The sequence below is a fragment of the Naegleria gruberi genome (genome assembly GCF_000004985.1).
Source record: "Naegleria gruberi genomic scaffold NAEGRscaffold_74, whole genome shotgun sequence".
Classification (NCBI taxonomy): domain Eukaryota; phylum Heterolobosea; class Eutetramitea; order Acrasida; family Naegleriidae; genus Naegleria; species Naegleria gruberi.
This window is the reverse complement of record NW_003163253.1, coordinates 125902-137837: the sequence shown is the minus strand read 5'-3', so window position 1 is coordinate 137837 and position 11936 is coordinate 125902. Positions and strand designations below refer to the sequence as shown.

The 11936-nt window shown below is 33.9% G+C and overlaps 5 protein-coding genes across 5 annotated transcripts; 3 read left to right on the top strand and 2 right to left on the bottom strand.

Moving 5' to 3' along the window:
* Positions 1–447: 447 nt before the first annotated feature.
* Positions 448–2867, top strand: NAEGRDRAFT_53722 (uncharacterized protein; the record flags this gene model as incomplete). Its single annotated transcript, XM_002670173.1, has 3 exons — positions 448–1200; positions 1481–2534; positions 2764–2867. The coding sequence occupies 3 exons, from the start codon at positions 448–450 to the stop codon at positions 2865–2867; spliced, it is 1911 nt and encodes a 636-aa protein (XP_002670219.1).
* A 1051-nt stretch (positions 2868–3918) lies between these two features.
* On the bottom strand, positions 3919–6531 carry NAEGRDRAFT_59759 (uncharacterized protein; the record flags this gene model as incomplete). Its single annotated transcript, XM_002670124.1, has 3 exons — positions 3919–5157; positions 5214–5491; positions 5763–6531. 3 exons carry the CDS (start codon positions 6529–6531, stop codon positions 3919–3921), a joined length of 2286 nt encoding a protein of 761 aa, XP_002670170.1.
* A 121-nt stretch (positions 6532–6652) lies between these two features.
* On the bottom strand, positions 6653–8325 carry NAEGRDRAFT_74850 (uncharacterized protein; the record flags this gene model as incomplete). Its single annotated transcript, XM_002670123.1, has 2 exons — positions 6653–7903; positions 8005–8325. The coding sequence occupies 2 exons, from the start codon at positions 8323–8325 to the stop codon at positions 6653–6655; spliced, it is 1572 nt and encodes a 523-aa protein (XP_002670169.1).
* A 940-nt stretch (positions 8326–9265) lies between these two features.
* Positions 9266–10237, top strand: NAEGRDRAFT_74849 (uncharacterized protein; the record flags this gene model as incomplete). The annotated part of the gene is made up of 1 exon (XM_002670172.1): positions 9266–10237. The coding sequence occupies one exon, from the start codon at positions 9266–9268 to the stop codon at positions 10235–10237; it is 972 nt and encodes a 323-aa protein (XP_002670218.1).
* Positions 10238–10424: 187 nt separating this feature from the next.
* NAEGRDRAFT_74848 (uncharacterized protein) lies at positions 10425–10964 on the top strand (the record flags this gene model as incomplete). Its single annotated transcript, XM_002670171.1, has 1 exon — positions 10425–10964. One exon carries the CDS (start codon positions 10425–10427, stop codon positions 10962–10964), a length of 540 nt encoding a protein of 179 aa, XP_002670217.1.
* Between the last annotated feature and the right edge of the window lie 972 nt (positions 10965–11936).

Below are 11936 nucleotides of genomic sequence, written 5' to 3'. Positions count from 1 at the left end.
CACCGAGTACAAAAGTACGAGCACTTTGACCTAGAGTGATCGAGGTACACTTTCCGGACAAAGTCTAGTAAGGGATCAAGGTTGATTCTCTATTTTGGAATGTTAGCTTAATGGTATACTCTTTTTCTTATTCTTATTGTGATTTCGGAAAACCCTTTTGTCTATGGATTAAAATCAAATATCAATTGTTTCAGTACATAGGCACAACTTGTATTATTGAATTTTTTGGTTTTTTTAATTCAATAAAAAGGAAATACTGAATTATTAATTGAGAGCATTGAGATATGCTTGATTAACAAAAAAACAACCAACATATTAATAAAATGTAAAAGAAAACAATCAAAAACAATTTCAATCAAATTGGTCTATTTTTGCTTGGTGCTGAACAATAGTGTTTACAATAATAGTATTCGCAACAGGAGGAACACTCCTTCATCAAATCAAAAAATGTTAAAACAGCAAATCAAGAAGAGACTGCTTCACCAATCCAATAGTAGTATTATTCTAATGCCCAACCCTCTCAAGTCTAAATCCATCTTGACTGACACAGGAAAAAGATACTTTTCAGTGAAGGAAAATGTTGCTGGCATTCCAGGGCTCTACAAAGTGAATAATTTCATATCGGAGAAGGAACATGATCGATATTTGGTCAGCTTGAAGGATATTCATGAGCAAATCGATGACTTTATCAAGAATTCTCCAAAGGATCTTCAAATCTCTCAATATCACAATCTTACCAGTCAGGAATCATTTCAGAAAGTTAAAGTTGATCAAGATGGTAAGCCAATTTATGTTGAGGTATTTGAAAAGTATGGAGAAGAAGGTCACATGTTGGTCTATTGTAAAAATTCAAACATTCCTCCATTTATTTCTAATGAATTATATGACAAGTTCAATCAAGATCTTCTCAAACAAATTGTACTGCAAAATGTGAAAAATCCAAATAGTATTGATTGGAGAATTACATTGAATTATTACACTCCCATTGAGAATGGAGATTCAAAACAATATTCTGGATTTCCATTCCATAGAGATATTGCTTCAAATGGAAATTTAACAGCTATTCTATCATTGGGTGATTATGGACTACTCCAATTTAAGGAGTCATCAGTTGAATACGAAGGATTCAGTCCTAGGAAAAACAATTATGAAACAACATCATTATTGAATGAAAATCCACAATCTAATGATCCAGATCAGGTGAAAACCATTCTCGTCGAACCAAATTCTCTCATAATCATGACTGGTCCATCGAGATGGAACTATCTTCACAGAGTGGTTCCAACTGGATATGAATTTGAGTTTGAAAATCAGATTTACAAGAGAAGTCACCAAAGATTATCCATAGTTTTAGGATGTAAATAAAACAACACAATCACAATTACTCACATTCATCCTCTGTCAAACAAATTTTTTCCTTGTAGGAAGTTTGTTGAAATTTTACATGAACTTTGCATCACGTTTCTTGTAAATTGCAAAGCAAAAAATGTCTTCATCATCAGAACAGGAAGATTCAGCGGGAAGATCTCATCTGATCAATGATACATCATCAGTGTTAAGCTACTCTACTGGTAATAATAATAATAATTTAGAGGAGCAAGTTATACAACAACCAACCCGAATAGATTATGGTGCTTTTATGAGTACAACAACAACAAATAATAATAGAAATACAACGAGTATGGAAAAGGGAGAGGACCATCAAAATGTTATAATAGAAGAGCATGATGTACAATTTGATAATAATTCAAAGGCTTCTTCATCGGGAGTAACTCCAAGAAATTTAACATCACCTAATTCAGCATCTCTTCGGGATAGAGTTTCTAACATCACTGGAATGTTTACGAATAGGATTGCTTCATTCAAGAGGAAGAATGTTGTACCACAATCGGATCATGAAGACAATAGCTTGTTACCATCGAGTAATGTAAATAATGGAAATGCTTATTATTTGGCCCCATTGCCCAAGTGTGATTGGGAGGTGAACACACCAACAAAACTTGGAGATATGTATGATGATGTATTCAATTACATGTTCATGTTTATGCCTCCTAATCAACTGGTAAAAGTTGGATCAATTAGTAAGAGATTTAGAGATTTGTCGAGTAAGGATGACATTTGGTCACCAATTTACAATTCCTTTGATTTTGAGGTTGTGGAGAAAGATCCCTCCATAAACACTGGCTTTAGAACGGAATTTATCAAGAAACTTCATGAAAAGAACACTCTCACAAAGAGAAGAAAATATGCAGAGGAAGAATTACCATACAGCACTATCAAACAAGCGTGTTTTCAAGTTTCGTACGGATTTATTGCTCCTCAACTATTTCTGACCAGTTTCTTAATATTCTTAATATTGGTTCCATTAATAATGGATGATTTTATTAATATTTCTATGGTTGGATATTGTACTTTACCATTCTTCTTTGCATTGGGATGTTTTGCCTTTTTAACTTATTGCCTCATTATGGATCCTTTTTATTTGCATCCAAAGAGGAAGAAACTCATTGATATTATTCCAAATAATACTAATAGTAAGTTTTGGGCCCTCAATCCAGAAGAAAAGCACGCTGATGATGGAATCAGAGATAGTATTAATCTGTATGTTTGGCACTTGTGGATATGGTTACTGTTTATTCTGATGTTCATTACAAAGTATATTTGGTTTGCAACACTTTCAGCTCCCTTCACAGCCTTATTCGTTCCATGCTATATTTTCAGTATATCTTATTGCATTTTCCCATTAACTTTTTATTGTTGCAGAAAATCCGATGACATCTCCTCAGAATCAAAATACTTATTCAAATGTTCCTACTTTACAAATTCCGTTACTGTCACAGTATCAGCAATTCAAATATTGCTCATAGGATTGAAATTGGATAATATTATAACAACCTATTGGAATGTTGTCCTCATACCAGCTTGGATATTCCTTCTATTTGTTAATTGTATGTGTTGCTGGTATGTTGGATGTGCTGCATTCAGCGACTCATCTCTCAATATTTGCTACTCAACATTTGGAGTTGCTTCACAGTGTGCATTTGGTTTATTCTATCAGGTTTGGTTTATAATATTTGCTCTAAGATTGGATAGCATTTTCATTGCCTTGTACACTCCATTATTTGTACCTTTATGGTTATTTATTTTGGTGGTTGGTGGATGTCACTGTTTATGTGGTGGTGGAGCTTTGGTTTATAGATTTTTTGATCTTGCTACAGGACCTCAGGTGCATAACTAAAATTAAGGCACCAACATAAAGCTACAAAATCCTTCCATTTAATTAAACTGGCTTTTGAGCTTATTATTTTCAAAGGTTAAAATTGAACAATAGATTAGGTATTGAGAAGAGTTTGAAATTGAGAGCAACATATTCGCATTGTTCAATTTTTATCACAGATGAAACAATTTCAAATATATTGATAAAATACTCGCCTCAATCGCCCCAAATAAACCGCCTAAATTCAACTCCTTAAAAAAAATTGTCTGAGGGAAGAAATAAAACAATGCTTGTGCAAATGTTTCAAACAGAGGAACAATATATGCATGTAATGGATCTTCTTGATATCTTTGAAAAGTGGAGTTTGATTGATTTTTCATCAGTTTAAACTATGAGAAAGACATTTGAAGAAGTGGACAAGGACGATAAGATAAGACTTTATCTTTGGTGCTGTTTCAAAGTATTGGAAAGTATTTAATGATAACAAGAACATTCCGATTTCTAAGCATTGCAACCAATTGAACAAAACCAGTTGATAGTATTATTGAAGAAACGAAAGATGAATCCCATTTAAAAGCCAACACATTTAATACTTCTAAATATTGAAATAAGCCAGAATTGATCCAAAACCTTCATTGACAATAAATTGTGATTACAACAACGAATTTGGAAAATTGTGATATTGTAAGGAATTTAATAATTTATCTTCTTCCTCCTTTGCTACCACCTGATGATCGACTTCCGCCAGAGGACCCTCTTGAAGAGCTGCTACTTCTACTGCTTGATTGTCTTCCACTTGGTGATGATGTTCTTCTACTGGTTGAGCTAGTTCTACTAGTTGTTTGTCTTCCTCTATTGTTAGTACTGTTTCTTGTAGGTGAGCTTCTTGAAGATGAAGTACTTCTTCTACTACTATTAGTTCTAGTGGAAGAGTTTCTGGTATTTCCTCTTTGATTATTTGCAGTTCTTCTGTTGGCAGTTTGATTGTTGGCAGTTCTTCTGTTATTAGTTTGATTATTTGTTGTTCTTCTATTATTGGCAGTTTGTTTCTTGTTGTTAGTTTGAGATTTCTTTGGTTTTCCTTCTCCAAACAAGCCACTCTTCATATCACCAAAACCATCCTTAACATCCTTAACAGCTTTAGCTTTTCCAAAGGCCTTTGCCAATTTTCCTGGTTGCTTAGCAGTCTTGGCAGCTTTCTTGGCGGCCTTGGTAGCTTTCTTAGCATCTTTTGCAGCTTTGGCAGCTTTCTTGGCACTGTTGGCCTTCTTGACGGCAGCTCCAGATTTAGTGACCTTTTTAATCAAGGAAGCTGCTTTAGTCTTAATTGGTGCAGCTGCCTTGGTAAGTGTGGATTTCAACTTGTTGAAAGCTTTTGGTAATTGTTTAGGTAACATTCCAAGATGTTTCAAACCATTCTTGATACTGATTGCACCACCAACAACATTGACAACTCTCTTGATGGATTGGAAAGTTTTCGATTTAACAACAGGAGCAATTGCTTTGGCCAATTTTTGTTCATATGGAGCTACTTTCTTAGCTAATCCATCAATGGATTTACCAGTGTTTTTAGCGAATTGAGCTACAGATTTTAATCCCCAGGAATCCAACTTGGTTGCAAGCTTTCCACTAATCCAATTACCAACACTTGACATTTTGGTGGAATATGTTCCAATTCCATCAACAAAATTCATGGCATCGTTCAATACACTAATACCAGCTTGAATAAAGAGAGATTGAGCTCCAGAGGATACTGAACCAGGTTCAGCTTGTTGTTGCTCTGTTTTCTTCTTCTTGGCATCAGCAACCATTTCAAGGGAAGATTTCAAGATGAAGGCAGAAGGTTTCTCAGATTCCTTTGTGAATTCATTAATAATGGCCAAAAGTTCTTGTTTAACAAGTTTTTGCTCAGAGTTTGATCCTGGAATTAGTTTTTCCATCTAATGACAATAGAAATAATCTTGTTGATCTAGTGCAGTTGTTGCCAACTACTTACCTGTCTAATTTCATTAGCAAATGTCAACAAGGATTCGGCAATTTGCTTCTCTTCACTACTACTGATCACATCTTGGACTTTGTCAATAACTTTCTTTGTAGTTTCGTCCACTGCTGGTAATTCTTGTTTTTTCTTTTCAGATGATGAAGAAGATGAATCTTTTCCCTTTCCAAAATCAATTACAAGTGTCAAATCTCCTCCAGCTCTATTCTTGATGGCAATGGAACGTGCACTTGTGTTTCCAATAAAACAAAGACACAAAACCATCAAACAGATGGCTAAAGTCAAGGAAACAGTAGAGACCTTGATCATTTTTTTCGCATGATGTTTTTTCCTAATATCCCATTGGTCGAGAAAAGGTGAGAAAAGAACTTGCAGTGACACATGTAAACGTCTAAAATATTTCAGTGGTGGTTGTGACCTGCTGCTTATTGTGAACACGAATGGACATGAGAATCAGTTGCCTTCCAAATTGGGACTAGAGGGAGGATTTGGCTGCCATTCGAAACTCTGTCTGGAGTTGTCTGAGTTTTGGTTGAAATTCCTCACGTAGTGTGAGCCAAATCTTTTCATAATCTATTGGTTCAACATTCAATTGAGATTCAATCTTTTCCCTGTAGAACAATTCAAATTCTTTCCAATATTCGTTTGCTTTGGAGAAATCAATGACTTGGTTGTGTTTTGCAATTTGAATGCCAAATACTACAGTTCTCAATGAATGAAACATGGCTTTGATTCCCTTATAAACTTTGAATTCCTTTACAATCTTGTTCTTTCCTTTCACAAATGAGTGATCTGATTCTCTGGAAATTGCCTTTCTTAGATTGAGAGCTCTCTCAGCAGAATTCACAACATTATTCTCCACATATTCCTTAATTTGCTGAGCAAACTCTTCATTCACATGAACCATCCACTCTCTTCTCATCATTAAAATCGAGTAAAATTCAAAACTATCCAAAATAAATCTCATCAATAATTCTCTAAATAACTTTTCCGAATAAATTGAAAAATCAACTTGTTTTCCATTAATTTGCAATTCAGTTACTTGATATGAATAATCCTGCTTGTTCGGAATCAACTCTCTCAACTTGGCCAATTCACCATCCAACCCTTCCGATGCAATTATGAAAATATCCAAGTCTGATTGTTCAGTTGCCAATCCATAAATATGTGATCCGTAAACTCCTACAAGTAGAATATCATCTTGTTGAACAATTCGTGGATTTTCATATTGTTCCAATTTCGGTGATGATTCATAGGCTTTTTGAAGGTGTTCATTCAAGTGATGAACAATTTCCTCGACAGAGATGTTGAGCATTTTTTTTTAAATACTTTTTAATTTTTTAAAATAAATTTTTAAAATAAATTTTTTTGAAATTGCAGTATTTCCATAATTAGAAGCAGGTGCTTTTTTGATTTTTTTGATGCGAACAAATCATTTATTTTCTTCCGCCGCCAGTTCTTTTACTTGATATAGTTTGTTTTCTGGTAGGAGCAGTTCTTCTAGAAGAACCACTTGAAGACTTTCTTGAGCTAATGTTTGATCTAGTTGACTTGGTGGAAGAAGTTCTAGTTGTTGAACTATTTGATCTTTTAACATTTCCTCTAGTATTGCTTGCATTTTGTCTACGAGTAGTATTGGATGATGATCTACTTCTTCCATTACTGGAATTTCTGGTATTTCTACTATTTCCAGTATTTCTGGTATTTCTGGTATTTTTGGTATTTCTAGAATTGGATCTATTATTACCAGTTGGTGCCTTTCTTGGTGTATTGTTTTTCAACTTATTTGTAACTCTATTCTTGACATTCTTCAAATCACCCTTCAAACCCTTAGCAGCATCATAACCAGTATAGATACCATCAACGTGTCTAATCTTATTCCATGTTGACATTCTCTTGAATTGAGCAGCATTCAATTTGGTTAATCTTCCAGCAGTGGTTAAGGCCTTCTTGGAAGCACCAACAATTTTAGTGACCTTTCCACTAGATGTGATAAAAGTCTTTCCATTCTTAATTAAAGTATTAGATTTGGCAACAACCTTGGAGAGAGTAGTCTTCAAAGCAGCATAACTGGTTGGCAATTTAACACCACCTCCCTTAATCAAATTCAATGCCTTCAAACCTCCATGAACACTCAAAACACCAGAAACAACATTCACCGACTTGGTAATAACTTGGAAGGTCTTTGATTTCACAACTGGTGCAATAAATTTGGCAGCTTTTTGCTCATACGGTTCCAATTTCTTTGAATATGAACTAATTGATGAGCCAGCATTTCTCGAAACTGATGCCAATGACTTCATATTCCATTTTTCCAATTTATCAGCAACTTTTCCTTTCATAAATTCTCCAACCTTGTTGAATTTTTGACTGTAAGTTCCAATTCCATCTACGAAATTCAAACCTAATGCTGCCCAATCCCAAGGATTTGATGGAATAATGAGAGTTTTGGCTCCCTTGCTAGATTTCTTTGAATTTCCAAGGAGATCTTCAACAGAAACCTTGTCATAGTCAACTGGGGAAGATTGTTCTGCTTTCTTTTGTTGAGCAGCAAGTACGAGTGAAGATTCCAATAACAATGCTTTTGGAGTTTCTGCTTGTTGAACAAGATTTGAAACAATAACTGTCAATTGATCTTTCAAATCTTTCTTTTCTTTTTCTTGATCACCTGGGATGAGTTTTTCAACCTATTTGTTCAATTTTGATATTGTATGTGAATGGAATAGATAACAGATCAATGAGAAATGTCAGTGTTAGTGAAATTGTTAGTTGGCATGTGACAACTTACGTTTCTAATTTCATTGGCGAGTGTTAACAAATCTTGCGCAATTTGAGTAGCCTCCTTTGATGATATAGATGTTTCAATAATAGCAGCAGCTTGTTTAGAAAGTGAATCTACCTTTAATTTACTTTCGTCTACTTTCGCCACCTTCTCTGCTTTCTTTTCTACCTTCTTCTTTTTACTTCCACTCATATCAATAACAACAGTCAACACACCATCCTTATCATGTTTAGTTACAACATGTGGTTCTTCCTTTGCTTGTGAAAGTGAAGCGACCAATGCCAATACTAAAACTAATACGAAACACAATAAGATTCGTCTAGACATTTTTTTCTCATGATAGTTTTTGATTGTTTATTGAAATGGAACATCTAGTAACTATTAGATTAGCGTGTCACATCTTTAGTCAACGTTCAACTTCTTATTATGACATTAAGTTTCGTATACTGTGAAATGGAGCTTTTGCCAAAGGTTTTGTTTAGAATAATACAATACGAAAGTATTTAATGTGAAATAATCTGATAGTAACATAAAATATAGAAGTTAATAAGATATTGGCTAACTGCTGACTTCGCATGTCGTCAAATGTCATCGATGCGCAACATTCAACTATTTTTAAATGTTTTTGTAATACTGACATGCTCTTCCACTACACAATATTATCTCTAATAAAATCTTAATATACTACTTTCGGTAGTACTTTATTCTCCTCATATTAATCTTAAAGATTGCTCAAAGATTAGTTTACTTTCTTCTATCAATTCTTTCAAAAATCCATTCAATTATTCGAATCAATGCAAGATAACAAGTTCATTCAATAGTGTAAATGTCAATCCTCATCATTGATAAGCTCACTTTAACTCCTTCCAAATTTTATCACTCGCTACAATTTTACTGAAACCTCACAAGACATTAAAATACAATGAAAATTCCAAAAAGCGCAACAACTCGCATTACGTATTCATCTCCCCTTTTTTGGGCGGGAAAGTGTTTGCAAGGATATATTAAGGAGGCATCAAGGCAAATTGAAGAATTCGTCCTTAGTTATAAAAGTCCAGCAAGGACACTAAAAATAATTCAAGTTTTCAGAGAAGGTGAAGAGATTGATGTTTGCTGGCAACTTTGACATCTTTGACAGTTTTTGAAAATGTTTACAGATTTATATCATTAAAAAAAAGTTTGCCAAACAGCAACAAGTCATAGAGAAACATTTGGTTTTCATCAAGCTTCTTCATCTTGTATTAGAAAAACTTTAAACTTGAAAAAAATGGGAATTGGCGTTTCGGCAATTTCGTCTGACGATGCCTCACACATTTCAAAATCAAAATCACAACCCAACTCACCCAAATCACCAACCTCACCTACCTCTCCATTCATGAACCAAGCTTCCTTCAATAATCTTCAAAATTCGACTAATAATAATTCCTTTTCGAAACAAACAGCAAATTTAGCTGCAAAATTAAAAAAGTCAGGTTCGTTCAATAATAATTTGAATGGTTCGAATCATCCACTTGTTTCGGTTGGAAGTGGTGGCTCATTGCTTAATCCTTCGATAGGTTTTCATTCATCACCAACTCTTGGAGTGGGAGATAGTAAATTGAGAGTTTCGTCTAATGATTTGACAAAAGACATTTCGAATAATAATTTGAATGGATCAAGTGTTAATGGAAATGTTAATGCCATACTCTTAAAAGATAATCCACCACCTCCAAACCTTCTTTCTGTCAATACTTCTCCAAGGCGTCGTTACAGCTCTCAAATGTCAGTCAAGAATCACACTCAAATTGAACCTGACAAGCTGAACATTTTACTTTTAGGTGCAGGAGAAGTTGGAAAATCTCTTCTCTTTAAACTAATGAAATATCTATGTGAAGGACCTGCTCAGAGATCAACTAGTCTCATTGACATTGACGTTTCTACATTTTACAATGAGAATGATTTGAAAGGTTTCGTTCAAGTTATTAGAGAGAATGTTCTCCATAATATGAGATGGGTCATTGAGGGAAGTGAAGATTTAGCAATTGATATTCGAGGTGGAGAAGAATTGAAAGCAAAAGCTTTTGATTTTGCTGATAAAGTTAGTGAGATGGATGGAGTTGAGAGTTTGTATACTGTGAGTGGAAATTGTAAAGTTTCAAAGGAATTTTGTGAGTTTTTTGTCAAGTTATGGAATGATGAAGGAATTCAAGAGTCATTTAAGAGAAGAAATGAATTTAGAGTCTACGATAACGCAGAATAGTAAGTAATCTCAGTAACTGAATAATTCCTGATTGACCTTGATTAGTTTTTTTACCAATTTTGATAGAGTTTTCAATGATGATTATGTTCCAACATTGAGAGATGTCTTACTTTTGAGAGAAAAGACTCTTGGAGTACAAGAATTAAAGTACAGAGTTGAAGATGCTGTCACTGTCTCAATGATTGACATGGGAGGATCCAGACATGAAAGAAAAAAGTGGATTCACCAATTTAATTCAGCAGATGTCATTCTATTTGTTGTTTCCTTATCAGAATTTGATACGAATTGTTTTGAAGATGGAGAAACTCCAAGATGGAAAGAAAGTTTCGATATTTTCATGAACTTGCTCTATAATCCTTCATTTGCCAAACTTCCTTTCGTCCTACTTTTCAATAAGAAAGACGTTTTGGAACAAAAACTAGTCAACCAATCATTTGCATCTCACTTTGATGACTTTCCTTCTGATAAGAATGGACAGAACATTGATGATTGCATTCAATTCATTGTTGATAAGTATTCCTCAAGTGTAAAGACTCGACAATTACTACTCAATCCAGGAGAATGTTGTGTCGATCCAAATGATGAGAATGCTGGACCATCCATGTTAGTGAGAGTGTTGAATGCCTTTGATGAGAATAATTTGTTGACTGTCTTTAAGGATATTACAGAGTATTCAATTAGGGAACACCAGAGAAGATATTTACAAGCTTTGGTTCAATCAAAATAAATTGTAATTCTAAATTTTCGAATATTATAAGAAGAAGATTATATTGAGGAGAATGGATTGACTAAATTGATAATAAATTAGAGAGGATTAATACTCCATATAAAGTGGAGTTTATTGTATACACTACAAGTAGGAAGAGATCATTCCAGTTTGATGATAATTATTCTTCTTTCTGTTCTTTTACTCTCACTATGATGATGAGGTTATAATACACAATTATTATACAATAATAATATTAATCATTCTAAATTACAAAATACATGAACAAGGTCTAGGTAGCTACCTATAATATATAAGCAAGCTGATCAGAGAATAGGAATTGGTGTAGTCTGATGTAGTCTCATATATATGTATTAACAAATTCATCATCATCAACAACAATTCTTCCTATCTTTTAAAATTAATTTGCAAAGTAATACGTGTGCCGACAATGCTCTTGACTGTATAGAATGTAGTATCCATATTGTTGATTATGTTCTGTTGTATACTAAATGGTGAAATTCTTATTGTTCTTCTCTTTGTTTTTGTTTTACTTGAAATCTTTTGATTGTTTTCTGTCTTTATCAACTTGAGGCAATAAGAATAGCACACAAATCCTCAACTCTTCTTCTCTATCATGATGGAATGTTGGATGATGATGCGTGAAAGAAGCCTCCCAACTTGTTCATTGGTTGTTAATGGTGATGACTTCGAATATTTGGTCAAATTATTGTTTTTACTCATTTGCCTCTTTAGAGAAGGTTTAATTTAGGGAATTGTTGGCCAATGCATCGTTGTATAGTATGTTGATGAAGGTCCAGTTAACTACAATTCACGAAGGAGTGATTTGCTTTTTAACTTAATTTTTTTGTGAAGAAGATTTTTAATTGTGTAACGGTTTCTTTTTTAAAAATGGCGCGTTTCTAGCAATCTGAAATCAAACTGCTTTTAAATGTTTTAAATGTCTAACTTGCTTTGGACTTGAATTGGTTT